Here is an 18,822-nt window from a genome sequence, read left to right as displayed (position 1 = left end):
GAACGACATGCTAGAGCTCAAAATGACCGGTCGGGTCGTTACATTCTCCCCACTTAAACATACGTTCGTCCTCGAACGTGCCAAGAATCGTTCCAAAGTTGCCAAAATCACTGTATAACTCATTGTGCACCTACTCGTGCCATCACAATTCATATGAGCACATTAGCACAACCCAGACAAAAGATCCTTCCTGCTACCTTATCCCACAAGCCTTAGAACCAAACTCCTACATCCCAAATTTCCTATAAGATCCAGTTTCTTGCATACATACACTATATCAATCTCCACAAGTTGTACCAAAACATACATATACACCCAAGTCGTAACTACACGACACACCGCATAATTTATATGCCCATAATAATATCTTCCAACTACACTAGCTTCAATTTCCAAACCCGGTACCAGTAATATATCTCATGACACATAAAAGTCATGTTCCAAACCTCACAATACTGCAATGATGAAAGAGAGGTGCAAACTCTCATAACCACCCATCAAATCCATAAATCATGGAATTCTTCCTTTCGACAAGAACCATTGCCGCATTCTGAACTGAGTAGCGGCATTCTCCCTTCAAACATATTCTATACAAATCTGTTTGCATTGACTACAGGTCTAACAACCTCGTCTCCCCCAGGACAAATTGCTCGAAAATAAGCCACATTGAACACCATCTAAAATCTCATACGACACCATAAATGCGCCAACAAGCCACAACTCGAATATGACCAATAAGGAAAGAGAACCCGAGTACAAAACTATCCAGCCCGCATAACTAATAAAACAACCAAATAAATGCTATGAACCTTTCCCAGATGAAAAGCTAAACACACAAAATAAATATAAGGAACCGTACCCACCATCTCATCATTTCGGCGTGTAACCTGATCCACATATGATACCGTTGCGGCATCCACCTGATCCGCACATAACAATCAATGAAAGGATACCCATCGAGCCAAAATGCTCATACTCACTAGACACACGTATAGCAACCACAAGCACGCCAAGTGAATTAACATAACCCCTGGGAGACGGATAGCATCATGCGTTACAAAGGGCCAAGCACGACTAAGGTGTAATAAACAACCAGCATCTCGGGAGCCATCTCGCTCATATAACACCATAAGTCTTTATAAGACCATGACACACATAAGCATATCTGATCTAGTGTAGAATATATTCACATTAGGCCTACCAACTCAAAGCCGATTTCGATCATCCCAAAATGGGTCAATAACCTTCCAAAGATCCACAATGACCCTATCCATGACACATATGATCAACTGTCAAATCCGAGACAAACTTTCACAGTATGCAACTAAAGGAATGGTGCGTCTCTCAGCCATAAGCTCTCCAATCTGCTACAACGCCGAAATCTATATGCCTAATTTCAATCTCTACCACTTAAATAATTGACATGTCACACCTACACAATCATCTTGTGGGAGATACTCCCACAACCTTTCACACCAGGTAATAGGCGACACTAAAATAACGCCAGTATACTCTAAACATCTAAAATCTTCCCCCGCTCTTCCGAGCTCGTGACATTCCTATCAAAACTGAACCGCAACCTTGATCCTTCAATCCCAACTCCATACCTCTCACTGCAACTATCATGATGTTACGCAAGAGTACAAGAATTTCATCCTAACCCTAAACCACCAATAGAATAAACACTTCATCAGCTAGAAACCTTTCGCTTAACTCAGTCCAGAAGAAAAAAATCTTAACACCCAACCAACTTCCCATAATCACAGAAGACACAAACCTCAAGTCATGGCCTAAACCGACATAAATCTTTCGGGACCCATTTATACATAACCAAATCATCAGGATTAAATTCCTCCAAATCAACCAAACTATGGAGACTGCCAAGCCCGCAAGTATAGCCACGAAATGCCCGTATAGCCTTATCGCATCGAAGAAACCGATCATTTCCTTTACCATGCCAATCCAAACCACTACTAAAGTGACTCAACTCCTCAATTTTCCCTTGACTTACCTTCAGAATTAATACCTCTCCTTTCCAGCACACAATGGACCTCAATAGACACTCATTCCAAGTGACCCCAAACAGCAAGACCACATTGCCTCAATACCCATAAGCCACTTGATACTCTCCTTATGTACTCAATAGTATCTTCAACTGATACACCCATTTTGAAACGATCTTGTGCGAATCTGAAGCTATTTTTTCCATATTTCTAACATTGTACCACAGACTCGGTGATATTCATAGAATATTCCATGTCTCTATAACATTCCTCTATAAAACTAATTTCTTAGCCACATAACGAACCCGAAAATCCTTAGGCACCACACTTTAATTCTTGAACCCACTAGAACCATTGTTGAGAGTTTCCCAATCTAACCTAGTCCCGAATATATAGCTAACAACTAGTGCTCCGCTAGCACACGAATACTCCAAAAGAAGCAATCGAATGAACCCATTCCCTTACATATCACCTTCACAAAGAAATATCAAATCTAGGTCATTTCACAACCTTCACATATCAATAAGGTGAAATGTAGCACACATCCATCAAATTCCTTGCTCGAATCATCCCCGATGTTCTCTTCCTCAGTCTTACCTAATCCACTAACGTACTGATAACAAGAAACTGCCAAGACATATAACCACGTGACCCAATCATTGACGGTGGGCTCCCCTCCACTTGGCTTTAAGCCACAATCGCAAAATCCCAAGGACCCACAATAACTTCTTATCCTAGCTACCATGATCTCACACCGTTACTCAGCCAAATTTTACACAGGCTCTTGTTGCACTAATCATAACACATCCCGAATTATTAACCACAAGCACAAACTTGACCTCCTGACATATCACGCCCAGCCTAGGGCCACAACGGATAACCATCACTAAGTGTCGATCATCACTAAGATTGTTGATAATCTACTAATCATGAATATAAACAGATAAACGGAACAAGCATAACCATGGCTGATCAGAACTGTACAATCTGGAAAGCCAACAAGGCTAACACAAGCTAACATATAAAGTTATACTAACTGCACAAGTGCATATCTACAGGACTCTAGGAGTGCTGAACTGAACAAGTACTGGACGGAACAGGGCCCCGCTATACCCAAACTAGCTGACTGTACACATACCAAAGGATAAATAACTCTAGGAGTAAACTGAGTGACTCCAACAGTTGGTGGATGGCCCACTAATGTGGCTCAAGTGCTGATCTATTTGTACCTACGCGGCATGAAATGCAGCACCCCGGAAGGGATATAAGTACGATATGTACAAAGTATATAGGGTGGAAAGCATATGTAAAGCATTCTAAAGCATGACTGTAAGATGGAAATCTGAATATAAGCTGAAAGCTAAACAAGAGTCTGAACTAGCAGTTGCTTTAGAACTGGATCGAAGTTTAAGCTGAAACTGAACTACTATTTAAACTAGTATATGTTTGGCGTTATGGGCTATATCCCCCAAATCAGGTAACTGTATATCTGAACTAGCCTCATGTATAGTCATGCAATGCAAACTGTAGCTATGTACGCGTATATAACATGCCTGACTGGTGTTATGGGATATATCCCCCCCCCCCCCCCAGCAGGTAAATATATAAGGCACGACTCGTGTTATACGCTATTTCCCCCAACATATAATCAATAGGCCTCGGTGGCATTATGGGCTATCTCCCCCCAACATATAATCAATAGGCCTCACTGGTGTTATGGGCTATACCCCCAGCATAATCAATGTAAGCATGTATGAGGCATAACACATGTGTCATATGGACTCAAGAGATCATGAAGGAAACCATAAATGGAATCACAAACGTAATCTGGCGCTCGTCGTCCATAAGTTTGACGAAGGAGCCTATCTCCATTTTAGGGAGAAACTGAGTGTGCACATGAGATAATAAGGTTAATTAACTCATTAGGATCCCTCTATAATCAATTTAGAACCAAGGAACTCAAGATTTGTCCAACTCTTCGAATTTCCAAAATATTCGGCAGAGTTTCCCCTAAAACTGGATGATCCCTAAAACTAACAGCAAGTACCACAATATACACGGGAATGGATACCCGGACAAGATGATAACATCACACTAAAGGAGATCCAGTTATCCACAATAGTTTCAAACGATCGACAAAACGGAATTGTGAATGTAATGTCGACTCATAGTGGCTAACTTGTGACATGAAAGTCCATATATGATTTAGGAATAATCTAAGCATCAACACATTACATTTAAGCTTATATAGTATTAAATGAATATATTAGGATCATATTGGGGTTAGGTATACATAGAAACATCAAAGAAATGGAACAAACGGAAGTCCGGATGGCATAGGCCAAATTGGCAATTTTCCCTTTTGTTTTTGTTGTGTTTTGAAGTTCCAACCTAAACTACTTTCCTCCATAATTCACATATGGAATTGAATAATATACAAGGATAAAATAAATGCTGATATTTCCCTTGAAAAACCCTTAAAAGTTCAAGAAAACAAATGCTAGAACATAGCTAAACCAAATCATGCCGAAAACTAAACGAAAACCCTATATACCTCTTGTGTTCTTGCTTCCAAATCTTGTTCCCTTTGATCCACACCCTTTCTTATGCTTGTATAGCTAAATTACAGAGGTTACAAGCTTCCTTACCCATGAATATCTTTCCAAACATCGAGATATAATGATAAAGACGGACGACAAAGTCTTACCTATGTCGTAAGGATCGCGTTGATGTGTTCGCCTCTTGATTTTGAGTTGCGGATGATGCAATTGCTTCAAAACCCCAAGGATGTGTTTAGTATGTCTAGAGAGCGTTTTTAGGTCTGATTTGGGTAGAATAAGGCTCATAGATGAAGTCCACAACTTTATATAGCAAGATAATTCTCAATCAACCTTGTGGATCCCAAAGGGAGCTGATTGCGCAGTCTCGCAAAAATGCTAATATTTCTCTACTCCAATATTGCATTGACAAATGGTTTAATGCATTGAAAACTAGACTCGTAGATGTTCTATTTTGTGGGTGGATAACCCCGCAATTTCAAGTATATTGAGATAACAAATCAGTAACAATAGACCTAGGGTTTAAGTAAAATTATGAACGTAACTTGCAACAACTTTTGTCGACTTTTGTTTCATAACTCGTTTGACTTAAAAACACAATACACGACTATAATACGACCAAAATACGTCATAAAATCACCTCCTTATTATTGCTCCCCATTTTCTCACGAAATCGGGCTTCGACGTTGTACAACTCTTTTAAATAGGTATTAAAAGAGAGAGTCGCCACCTAACGATTTTAAGGTGCGTTAGGGCACCGATGTGCAAATAATTCTGTTTTAACTAGACTGTATCACCAAAGATCGGGTAAGGGCTCAAATTACCTTATAGAGAAAGTGTTAGGCACTCTTCGAGGTCTACAACTGTGTGTCCTGACCGAACTTTAAACTATGTGGATTATGTGATTAAACTAGACGAGCATATAAGTAAAAAAAAATAGAAGTTGAAAGTCCTGTTATAACGTAAACCAATGTAAGAAAAGAATTATTAAACCATATGAATAATTGATACAAGTTTTAAAGATCATAAAGACTACAACGACGTTGGTCTATGTTTAACGACTAAATCCTTTAGCAAACATATAAGGAGGGGGGGGGGATCCTAAGTTTTTTAGACTAAAGGATCACCCTGTGCAATATAAATAATACTTCGCAACTCCTTTTAGGTAGGAGTTGCTCATATTATTCAGCGGAAATCGACTATCATCTCCTGCTACCCGATTACTATGTTGAAGTTATTTACTTAAAGGCGTCCTAATTCGTTTCTAAGTCGTACCCTATGCGTGCACTACCCGTCCCATGCCTATGGTCCAGGAGGCTTTGGACCTACTACTTGGTAGTTCTAGACTCAACTCAGGTGCTAAAATGATAAAGTTAGGTGACAATCAAAAATAGATAGGACTGCATATAATTGCAATAAAAGGCTCAAGTATCCTCCACACATAAACATTAATGCACGCAGACTGATTTCTGGTTAGGCAGTAGACGATATTAAGACGTGCTGGAATCGTTAAGTCATATAGGCATGATTTCTATATGATTCTGGATCCCAATATTATATAGATAGTGTTGCAGACTAACATATGGGCAGATTCGAATGTTGCAAATCCTATAGACATGATATCTAATTGTTTTGCGTAAATAGGCAGTGAAGACAATCTCATAATTCTAAATTACTAATGCTGATTTTATAGATATGCGTCTTAGGCGGGTGACAGTATCCTATAGGCAAGATTTCTAATGGTTGGTAATTGAAATTGGTTCTATGATAGTTTATACCTATAGGCATGTCCTCTAAGTATGGCAATAAGACAAAGCAACAAAAGTAGTTGATTAAGATCTTATAGCCATGATATCTAGATGGGCGGCATACTAAAAACAATAGAAGCGATTGACCGATGGATTAGTTGGAGTCTTATAGGCATGGTATCTAAATCAACTAAGCATATTTATTACATCCTATAGGCATGCTATCTAAATAGACAATAATAACATAGAAGCAAGTATGGAAAGTATTTAGACTAATGTGTTTGAGCAGTGTACAAATGAGGTATGCATGATTCATGTAGACATGATTTCTATTAGTGCGACATACCAAACGAAATAACAAACATGGCATGCTGAACGAAATAGCAAATATAACACACATACTCTATAGGCATGTTTTCTACCCTTTCATGCAAATATTGAAATACCTCAGCCCCTATCATTAATCTCCCAATCATTCATTATTACAGATTATTACATGCCCAAATTGGATAATAAAATAGTTACAGACTTAATAGGGCGGCTACAAGCCCAAATACAGCAAATACAGGATACCCAAGGCTGCTTTTGGGTCTTCAACTGAGCCTGGAACCTTAGGTGATGAACAAGCCCACACTCCACGCGGCTATTAATATGTTTCTATTTTGAGTACCAAACTGGCCCAACAACTAGGTCCAAACCTTAAGGCGGCTGCCTTGCTTACCCATGGAATACTAAATAGCCATAACAACACAAGTGACAAGCTTGATACTAGGGCAGCCAAACAAACTTTAAGACTTAGGAGTTTCATCTTTAATGCTATAACTAACACACACACACAGAGAGAGAGAGAGAGAGAGAGAGAGAGAGAGAGAGAGAGAGAGAGAGAGAGAGAGAGAGAGAGTTGGGATTTATAGACAAAGACATGCAAATAAGGTTACACAAAATCCTTTACAGGCACATATGGTATAAACAAAACAAGTTTCTAATGACAGGTTTGAACATCATAAGTTAGCAAACTATGCCAGATAGAGTTTCAAAGTAGAGCATAGTCCAAAATTAGCCTAAAGGACTTTAGACAATTACCATGAGAATCTAGCAAAGTCATAGACAGGAATAAGTGGATGGCAGTTTTCACATGAATGTTTTTTAACGCGATAGCCTAAGGAAAATGTGATCACAAATAGCATAGCAACAGGCTAGTGGGCATAGTTTACAATAGTTGGAAGCGTATCACTTAGTTGAACATGAGACTTAACATATTGAGTATCAATCCTAGTATAAAGGTTCCAAAACAATACCAAAACTCATGATAAGTGAAGATATTTCAACTCCAGATTAACATGATATGCAAGCACTAGGTCTTAACCACATATAGGGGAAGAGGTAGATAGTAAATCTCATCCTAGAAGTGTTAGGCAATAATAACGAGCACATGAGTGAACAAATCAGGGAGCATACATTAAACAGGGGAAAACATGCTTAGCTAATAACATGATCAAGAACTAACTCTTAAGGAAGCACTAAGTTATACATGAACAATTAAACAGGAGCCAGAACACATATTGGGCATCAGTTATCACGACAATGTAGAACAAGGCAAGAAACCAAACTCAGATTAAACGACAGTAACAAACACTCGAACACAAGCGTTAGCAAGCAAACCTAAGCAGGCAGAATCAAAATAGCCAGGCTGAACTTCCAGGAGGCATGGAGTCTCAAAAAGAACTTCAAAAACATATAATGGCATGTTGATTCATACAAATTCTTAGAGACATAGATGTGCAAAATATGAATACAAACAGAGGAAAAAAGAAATTTCAAGAGTCATAGATACATTACCAGTTATAGGATAACAAGTAAACAAGAAGGGTGGTTTCAGCAATACTTCAGTGTTAATAGCAAGCGAACAATAATACCTCCAAACTCCCAGTGCGTCAGAGTTCCTAAGGGTTTTAAGTGAACCCCGAGCAGTGCTCGCACTGAGAAAGAGTAACAATCGAATTTTTGCTGACCTTGGCTTTCAGTCGACCAAGGTCTCAAATTTTAGAATAGTATAGAATGAGAGAAGAATAAGAGAGTAACAATAGTTAATTTCAGTGATTAAGATCCTTTTTAGGGGAATTAGAGGAGGGGTTTATATAGTGTTGAAATTAAACTAACAAACAAGGAAAAAAAATCAATTAAGCGCAAATAAAGAAAGGAAATATCACATGAAAAATCAGAATCAGTAGATGAGATGTAGAATCTCAAACCGTAATTGGGTTCAATCGCTTGAAAATTGAATCCGATGTGCAAATCGCTCCTTGTTGAGCATATATAGACGGAATCATCATCCAAATTCCTAGAATCGAGTCTGCCTGACCCGTTTTGTAGATGATACTTTCCAAAATCAAGCAAGTACTTAGGTGATACCATAAAGAAGCAACCAGTAGCGAAGGAACACAAATATAGCAAGCAAGTAATGGGTGAATCCCATTGTTAACGGGAATAGGAGAGGGATTGGAAAGGGCGGCAATTAGGGTTCTTTAGAGAAAGGGGAAGGTTCTAGGGATTTTAGGGGAGGCGGTCGGATAAAAATGGGTTAGGGTTTTTGGGTGAGGGTATATAAAGAGATGGGTAGGTTTATTATGGGTCGTTGATCATTTGAGATCAACGAACAAGATCAAAGGGGAAGCGGAGCGGGTCGTGTAAGTGGGTCCTGACCGGATTGAAATAAAAGGGGTCATTTGGTTTGGGTTGGGGAATTTATTGGGCTAAGATGGGGTGTTTGGGCCACTAATGTGGTTCGAAAATAACTCACAATTGGGCTACAAACTAAAATACACGAAAATTGTTAATAAAATATTTTACAAAAATAATTCATAGATAATAAAATATTACTTGTGCAATAAAATGATTGAGAATAATGACTTAACATTAGAAAAATATAAAATGCTATTTTATCACAAATGATATAAGAAATGTAATTATGCCTGAATATAGGCTATTACCCCAAAATTATGTAAATAGCTTAAAAATACAAATATACTTACATAAAAAATATTCTGAAACATATATGTTGATGCAAATAATAACTTTGGGTAATTAAATCATCACAAGATAAATTAAGGGGTAATTAATAAATGTCAATTTTAAAGCGTTAAAAATTATGAAATTAAAGTAAATGCTCATATGACTCTTGTAGACTAAGTAATGATGCAAAAATGATATCTTGAAAGTATATATACTATTTGAAAAAATATGAGGGCAAAACTGGGTATCAACAACTGCTCCTCTTTACCCGAAAATGATGAAAGAGTTGTCGGGTAAAGAAAATGATGACCATATTTGTCCGAAGCGAGTGAGGAATGATGTAATTTTTTAAAATGGGGGTTGAACCCTGGTTCTTGAGTTTCCTACATATCCCTGGTGTTACGGGAATCAGGTCGTGTGTAGTTCTGGATCCGACGACGAACGAAACCGATGGAGTTGTTATAAGAGTGGCCGTATGTTTCGAAAAGGTTCTTTGGGGTAGGATAATGTCGTAGGTAACGAATATTTAGGTGGGGTCATGAATGCGAATTTGGGCATTACAGGTGTATCACAAGGCAGATATTTGATCGGTTATAGAGTAAAAGGTAGTCAATTACTGGTCGTCGGTTACGTTTGAGGTAGTCAAAAGATGTGAACGTTGCAAACGAAATCGGAGCTAAAATTGCTCTTGTTTGTAGAACGGTTACCTCCCGAGTTACCTGCAAAACTTAAAACACGATGCATGCAAATATATATGGGTTATTGCAAAAATTTAAACATGATGCAAATTCCCTTTAGACCATAAAGGTTATCTTTGGACGATGAGGATGATGTCCTTAGACCATGGCGTCCTGGGCCATGGAGCATATGATAAGGGAGTCGCAGGCCATGAAATGATGTCCTTGGGCTATGAGGATGATGCCTCTGAACTATGACGCCTTTGAATAATGATGTGCAGTTTCGAGGGATCCTCAGGCCATGGAATGGTGTCTTCAGGCTATGAGGATGGTACATTTGGACTATGACGCCTTCGGATAATGTGGCGGTATTTCAGCTCATAAAATGCAAAGATGTGATGATATCTATCGTTTGATAGAGGAAACATGTGATGCTTAGTCATATGCGAGGATGAGGTAAGACAAGGCTTAGTCTTGTATGAGATGAGGGCAGTGCTTAGCCTTATACGAAGAAAGGAGATAGTGCATAGTCTTATGCAAGGAGAGATAATGTTTATCCTTATGCAATGGCGAGGGCAGTGTTTAGCCCTATGAAAAAGAGTGGAGACAATGCTTAGTCTCATGCAAGTGAAGGAGACAATGCTTAGTCTCTGGCAAGGAAAAGCAATGCTTAGCCTTATGCGATAATGGAGGCAATGCTTAGCCTCATGCAAGGGATGGAGACAGTGTTTAGTCTCATGCAAAGAAAGGCAGTGCTTAGCCTTATGCAGTAATGGAGGCAATGCTTATCCTCATGCAAGGTATGGAGGCAATGCTTAGCCTTATGCAGCAATGGAGGCAACGCTTAGCCTCATGCAGGGGATGGAGACAATGTTTAGTCTCATGCAAAGAAAGACAATGCTTAGCCTTAAGCAATAATGGAGGTAATGCTTAGCCTCATGCAAGGAAAGGAGGCAGTGCTTAGCCTTATGCAATGTAGCAGAGACAGTGTTTAGTCTCGTGCAAAGAGAGGCAATATTTAGCCTTATGCGATAATGGAGGCAATGCTTAGCCTCATGCAAGGAATGGAGGTAGTGTTTAGTCTCATGCAAAGAAAGGCAGTGCTTAGCCCTATGCGAAGAACAATGACTAAATGTGAGAGGATAAAACATTTCTTATCTTGATGTGTTTGCGTTTGGAAACTTTGTCGTTATGAAGATAGTAATCCTGTTGTGTGTATATATTTATGGATGTTTCTGTTATGTTCATTGTGCCTGCATTCAAAGAAGAATTGTGAGTTTTGCGGGGGACGGTTGGTTCGTGCTCTCGATTTCCTTGCTTTTTCTTTCGTCTTGAGGCCCTGCTTGAGTTACCCTGGGTACCGTCTGACTGCCACTGAAACAAATTTTTGAAAAACATGCGTGTATTTGACAAATTATTTTTAGAAATGTAGTTGTTTGAAATATGTGATAATGCACGAAATCAAATAATTTGGATGAATTGGTGACTGTGACGCATTTTGAGACATCGTAACCTCCTTGCCTTAGAATTTTGAGGGTCCTCCTCAAAATTCTGCCCCAGTTTAAATGCTTACTTCTAGCAATACATTCCTTGGTTGTTTCAATCGTGATGAAATCAGGCAAATTAGAGATCTTGCCCCAGTTTCTGACTATGGGGGAAATGAAGATTTTATTATGATGTGACCGAACCCACAGGGCTGCCTACGTATCCCCTCTTAAACCGGAATCAGGTCAAGCATAGTTCAGTTACATCAAATAGAAAATGCAAACAATCTTAAACTTAATATCTCTTGACTGCATCTGAATTGATAGGTTTCAGCCAAATCTCTCTATCCATTTCTGCAAGTATAAGTTCTCCTCTTGTCGATATCTGGTGAGCCATGTAAGGGCCCTACCAGTGGGGTGAGAATTTCCCCTTGGCTTTATCCTGATGCATGAAGATTCGCTTTAGCAGCAATTGCCCCAGTGTAAATTGCCTTGACCTGACCTTTTTGTTGAAATCTCTTGCCATTCTATTCTAGTAGAGTTGACCATGACAAACCACATTCATTCTTTTTCCATCAATGAGAGCTAGTTGTTCATACCGGCTTTGTACCCATTCTGCATCGCTGAGTTCAGCTTCTTTTATGACTCTTAAAGAAAGAATTTCCACTTCGGTGAGAATAACGGCTTCAGTACCATAAACCAATAGGTAGGGAGTTGCCCAGTTGATGCAGTTGATGTGCGAACTGTGGTACGATACCCAAGTAAAGCGAATGGCAACTTCTCGTGCCATTGTTTGTAATTGTCCACCATTTTCCTCAATATCTTCTTGATGTTCTTGTTGGAGGCTTCTACGGCTCCGTTCATTTGTGGCATGTATGCTGTGGAGTTCCTATGCTTAATCTTGAATGTTTCACACATGTCTTTCATCAAATCGCTGTTGAGATTGGCGGCATTGCCAGTAATGATTGACCTCGGTACTCCAAATTGACAAACAATGCAGTCCCGAACAAAATCCGCTACAACCTTCTTAGTTACGACTTTATAAGATGCAACTTCAACCCATTTTGTGAAGTAGTCTATGGCCACCAGAATCAACCTATGCCCGTTTGAAGCAGTGGGTTCGATTGTTCCGATGACATCCATACCCCAAGCGGAGAAAGGCCACAGTGAACTTGTTGCATTGAGTTCATTAGGTGGTACTCGTATAATGTCAGCATATATCTGGCATTGGTGACACTTTTGAACGTACTTGATGCAGTCTGTTTCCATAGTCATCTAGAAATACCTTGCTCTTAATATCGTCTTGGCCAAAATGAAACCATTCATGTGGGGTCCGCAGGTTCCGGTATGTATTTTCTCGAGCAATCTGGATTACTCCTTGGCATCGACACACCGTAGTAATCCGAAGTTAGGAGTCCTTCTATACAAAATTCCTCCACTTTGAAAGAAATGGTTGTCTAATCTATGAAGCGTGCGCTTGTGAGTATGGGTTTCAGTCTCCGGGTATTCTCCCTTTTCCATGTACTTTTTGATGTCGTGGAATCACGGGTTTCTGTCAATCTCTTCTTTAACATGAGCAAAATAAGCTGGTTGCTTATGAATTCCTATTGGGATAAGATCGATGAAATTCTTATATGGGTGTTGTATCATGGAAGACAAAGTGGCTAATGCATCTGCAAACGCATTCTGAATCCTAGGAACATGTTTGAATTCTATCTTTGTGAACCTCTTGATCAACTCTTTTATACAGTGCAAATATGGCAATATTTTGGTGTTCTTCGTTGCCCATTCCCCTAGAACCTGGTATACCAAAAGATCAGAATCTCTGATTACCAACACCTCCTGAACGTTCATGTCAATGGCCAATCTGAGTCCCAGGCTGCAAGCCTCGTATTCTGCCATATTGTTGGTGCATGGAAACCTGAGTTTTGTGGATACCGGATAGTGTTGACCAGTTTCTGATACTAAGACAACTCTGATACCTACTCCTTTAAAGTTTTCTGCTCCATTGAAGAACATCCACCAATCATCATATGCCTCGGTGATATCTTCTCCTACAAATGACACCTCCTCATCGGGAAAATACATTTTCAGTGGTTCGTATTCTCCGCCTACGGGATTTTCTGCCAAGTGATCTGCCAATGCTTGCCCTTTGACTGCCTTCTGAGTTACGTAGACGATTTCGAACTCACTCAACAATATTTTCCACTTTGCTAACTTACCCGTAGGCATGTATTTCTAAAAGATGTATTTTAGCGGATCCATCATTGATATGAGATATGTAGTGTATGCACAGAAATAATGCCTCAACTTTTGAACTATCCATGTCAAAGCACAGCAGGTGCATTACATCAAAGAGTACCGGGCTTCATAAGGCGTGAACTTCTTGCTTAGATAATATATCACATGCTCTTTTCTTCCTATTTCATCATGTTGTCCAAGAATGCAACCAAAAGCCCCATCTAACATGGACAAACAAAGCAGCAAAGGTCTTTCTGGTTCTAGTGGGAAAATACGGGCGGTTTAGATAAATACTCCTTGATTTTGTCGAAGGCTTTCTGGCATTCTTCAGTCCAGCTTGTTGCAACATCTTTCCTCAACATTCTGAAGATTGGCTCACATATCACAACTGATTATACTATGAAGCGGCTGATGTAATTGAGGCGCCCTAAAAAACTCATCACATCTTTCTTATTCTTTGGAGGTGGAAAGTCCTAGATAGCTTTGACTTTTGATGAGTCTAACTCAATCCCCCGGCGACTGACGATGAATCCTAACAGTTTTCTAGCAGGGACTCCGAAGGCACATTTTGTAGGATTCAGTTTCAGATTGTATTTTTGAAGCCGGTCGAAGAATTTCTTCAGGTCTGCTATGTGATTCGAACTCCTTTTAGATTTGATGATAACTTCATCCACGCATACCTCTATTTCCTCATGTATCATGTCATGGAAAATAGTTGTCATGGCTCTCATGTAAGTGGCTCCAGCATTCTTCAAACCAAATGGCATCATTTTGTAATAGTATATTCCCCATGGTATGATGAAGGCTGTCTTTTTGGCGTCCTCTTCATCCATCCAGATATGATGGAATCCTACGAAGCAATCCAAAAAGGATTGGAGCTCATGCTTGGCATAATTGTCAATCAGTATGTGTATGTTGGGCAACGAGAAATCATCCTTGGGACTTGCTTTGTTCAGATCTCGGTAATCGACACATACTCTAACTTTCCCATCTTTCTTCAGAACTGGCATAATGTTAGCCAACCAAGTCGGGTATTCGACCACTCGGAGAACCTTGGCTTTGATTTTGTTGGTGACCTCTTCTTTTATCTTCAAACTCATATCCTGTTTGAACTTTCTGAGCTTCTACTTTACCGGTGGACACATAGGATTGATGGGTAGCTTGTGAGCTACTATGGATGTGCTTAAACTAGTCATATCATCGTAGGACCATGCAAAGATGTCCTCATATTCTTTTAGGAATCTGATGTATTCTTCCTTTTCTGACAGTCACAGATGAATGCTTATACGTGTTTCTTTGATTGTTTTGGAATCCCCTAAGTTAACGGCCTCAGTTTCACTTTGGCTTGTTCTCAAAGTTTTCTACTTCTTTGATGATTTCCTCAGGTATTATATCATCTTCCAGATCCTCTGAATCACTATCCTTATGTTGTATTGTCTCATTACATGCCACAGTCATAGGTTCATCGGGATAGGTAATAATTATACTAGAAAAAAATATAAAAGATAATAATAAATACGAAAAGCAGTAACGGATTAATAAAATTTTAAAAAGTCAACAAGTGCGGCTCGATGGCTCGAGCAATTATTTCAAAACAAAATACTGAAAAATGTCTCAAATGCTCAAAACTATTTAAAAATAATTCATGCAAATTTGCCATGCTGCTCAGGAACTCGACGGGCCCGGGATGGTGCGATGGTCTAGTTCTTGAGAACAACTTCTTCCTCCATGGTCTGAATGATAAGGTCTTCCTTATCCCCTCCTCAACGTTTGTACTGCAGTCCATGTATTCTTCATCCAGAAACAGCTTCCTTATGCTAGCTAAAACCTCATCTTCCTTAGATCCCCATATCATGTCAGCTTGATGGAATGTCTAGTGCAGAGGTGGTACCGGTTGTTCCAGTGGATAATAAGGAGCGACCAATCCTGGTATTCTTTCCAGGTGTATTCGTATCAGAGTCCAAAAGTCGTATCATGGTACTGTGGTTGTACGAGTTTGGTGATTCCTTGAAGATTTTTGCCGAGACCCTTGCCGGGTTCATACCTTGTCCATAGCAATATGATTTCTATCTTATTGCTCCACCATCGATCCTTTTCAATCGCGTTGACTCGTTCAATGCGATGGTATGTTTCCCCACCCAGCTTCTTCCTGTTTTCGATGACTGAAACATTCTGATTGGTGTAGATGGGGTTACTTCCATCTCCATGGATGATCACCTCCTGATGATTCCACTCAAACTTCATAGCCTGATACAGAGTTGAAGCCACTGCCCTGGCGGCATGTATCCATGGTTGTCTCAACAATAGGTTATAGGTAGTAGATATGTCTAGCACTTGGAACTCGACATCGAATCAAGTCGGGCCCATTTGTAGACTGAGGTTGATTTTTCCAATGGTGGCTCTCTGAGATCCATCAAATGCCTTCATATTCATGCTTCCCATCTGTATCTCGTGCATGCCTTTACCCAACCTATTCAGAGTAGTCAATGGACATATGTTGAGACTTGAACCTCCATCTATCAAGACCCTAGTGATGAACTTATCTTCAAATTGCACCGTGATGTGTAATGCCCTGTTGTGACTCAATCCTTCGGGTGGTAATTCATCTTCGTGGAAGGTGATTTTGTGGCTTTCCAATACCTGTCCGACCATTTTAGCCATCTCCCCACTAGTGATGTTGGTGGGCACATAAGCTCCACTTAACACTTTCATCAAAGCATTTATGTGCGCGTCTGCGTTTTGTAGCAGTGATAAGATGGATATCTGAGTAGGAGTTTTGTTCAGGTGGTCAACAATAGAATACTCCCTTGCTTGTATCTTCCTCTAAAGATCATCAGAGCCAGTTTTGACAACATGCGGCTTAGGTGCAGCTTCCTTACTTATTCCTCCAAGATTCTCAAGTGTGTAAACTCTTCCAGTTCTAGTCATACCTTGCGCGACACCCGTTTCCTCCATTTTTTCTTTTCCTTTTCTCTTCGCTTCCGCAATATAATTCCATGGAATAGCATCATACTTGTAAGATGGAGTGTGAGCTACCATCACAGTGAAAGGTATAGTTACCTAGACTTCAAATGGCATCTGGGTCTGTAGCACAACTGGCGTGAGGGTGACTGGAGATGTTTTAGGAGCGTCTCCCTCTCGGAGTCCAATGGACCCTTCCTGATCCCATTCCTCATCAGTTTCTGTCATATTCACTCCCTCACCTTTGTGATCCGGAAGAGGGTTGTTACAAACATTTGGTGCAGTTTCTTTTGCCTGTATGATCTTAGTATCGATCATCGTCTGAATCTTATCCTTCAACATGCGACACTCTTCAATGATACGACCCTTCATGCCTGAACATAAGCACATGTTTTGTTGGGGTTGATCCATTGGGAGGGGTTTTCCACAACAACAACAGGGATAGGAGTAACACAACCAATGACCTTCAGTCTCTCATACAATTGGTCTATGGATTCAACAATTAGGGTGTATTGTCTGGGAGGTCTACGGTCAAATTTTGGACGCGGCTTCGGGTAGTTTTGGCAGGCGGGTGTAGGTGAATGGTAATATGCAGGTTGAGTATTATAGATATGGTAGGTGCCAGCATGGTGTTGGTATCTTGGGGGTAAGGATTAATATGTGGGTGGAGGTGTTTAGTATGTGAGGGGAGACTTGGGGCCATGGGCTACCATCACATCACCCACTTCATTCTTCTTCGAAATGCCTCCTGATTGCAAAGCTTTATTTGTGGCATGCAGTACCTTGAAATTGGTCACCATCCCATTTTTAATTCCCTCTTCTATTCTTTCTCCTAGCTTAATGATGTCGGAGAACTTGTGATTTTCAATAACCATCAACCTTTCGTAATATTGTGGGTCTTGAGCTATGATAAAGACTTTGTTCATTTGTTCCTCTTTAAGTGTTGGCCTTACCTTTGCGGCTTCTGATCTCCAACGAGTAGCATACTCACAAAAGGTTTTTGTCTGCTTCTTTTTGAGGTTTTGAATGTAGAAAACGCCTGACTCATTTTCCGTGTTGAACCTGAATCTATCCATGAAGTCTGACGTCATACTCACCCAAAAAACCCACTTCTTTAGGTTTTGACTGATATACCAAGATAAGGCGTCTCCTGTAAGGCTTCGCAAAATAGTTTCATGCGGATTTGTTCATTCTTGCCTACTCCTACAAGCTTATCATAATACGTTCTCAGATGTACTTTTGGGTCACTAGTTCCATCGAACATTTCGAACTTGGGAGTTGTGTAACCCTCCATCAATTCCATATCCGTCTGAATACATAGGTCCTCATAGTTTAGACCTCCAATGCCTTTAGCACCTTCAACACTTTGAATTCTACCAGTGAGCTTCTTGAGTTCCTCCGTCATATTTTTAATGAGTAGACCCTTCTTAGTCGATTCGAGATGTATAGGGTTTGTTGCGGGGTATGGGGTAAGGTTTCCACATATATCGGATTGCTTTGATGGATTCCTAGAACTTGGGTATAAGGGTGGTCATTGGTCGAGTTTTTGGGATCGGGAGTAGGTTGTGGTACATTCTGGGGAGTGTGATAAGTTGTGGTTTGCGGGTATTGAGTTGGATGATGGTGGTATTGTTGAGGGGTCGGTACTGGTGGTGGGTTGAGTTTTTGGGGAGGTGTGGGATGCTGGTGTGGTGCGGGAGGATTTGGTGGTGGGTTTTGGTGTTGCGTGTTTTGTGGTGGTGTTTGGTTCTGGGTAGTAGGGTTTTGCTGGTTAATGTCGGAGACATTGTGAGTGAGGGAGAGGTTCGCCAAATTTTGGACTTGCTCAAGCTCGCCCTGTAGTTCTAGGATTTTTTGCTCCAAACGTAGGACCAACTCATTCTGTGCCGGAGTACTTCGGCCATTTGAAGTTTTAACATTTTTCGCCATAGTAACGTTGTCTTTTCTAATACCACTCAAATCATCCATTTTTCATTTTCCCTTGCCTTTGCCTTTAGGATCGCTTGGTGGAGGAGGAGGTGGAGGACCTCTGGATCTGGTATGGTATGCTGATGATGCCAATATGTGCGAACCAACCTTTGGGAATGGGAATAATCAAAAGGAAAAGAAAAGCAAAAGGTAATCAAGTTAGTAAAGTG

General features: G+C 40.2%; 1 protein-coding gene across 1 annotated transcript; it reads right to left on the bottom strand.

The window, feature by feature from the left end:
• Positions 1–13,024: 13,024 nt before the first annotated feature.
• On the bottom strand, positions 13,025–13,714 carry LOC138901602 (uncharacterized). Its single transcript, XM_070189377.1, has one exon. It carries the CDS (start codon positions 13,712–13,714, stop codon positions 13,025–13,027), a length of 690 nt encoding a protein of 229 aa, XP_070045478.1.
• Positions 13,715–18,822: the final 5,108 nt, after the last annotated feature.

This window comes from Nicotiana tomentosiformis, chromosome 11, assembly GCF_000390325.3.
Source record: "Nicotiana tomentosiformis chromosome 11, ASM39032v3, whole genome shotgun sequence".
In the NCBI taxonomy this organism is placed as follows: domain Eukaryota; kingdom Viridiplantae; phylum Streptophyta; class Magnoliopsida; order Solanales; family Solanaceae; genus Nicotiana; species Nicotiana tomentosiformis.
This window is presented reverse-complemented; position numbering and strand designations above follow the sequence as displayed.

Bases quoted from the DNA above. Each gene is read 5' to 3' on its own strand.
- LOC138901602 (XM_070189377.1), bottom strand. From the start codon at position 13,714: ATGCCTACGGGTAAGTTAGCAAAGTGGAAAATATTGTTGAGTGAGTTC.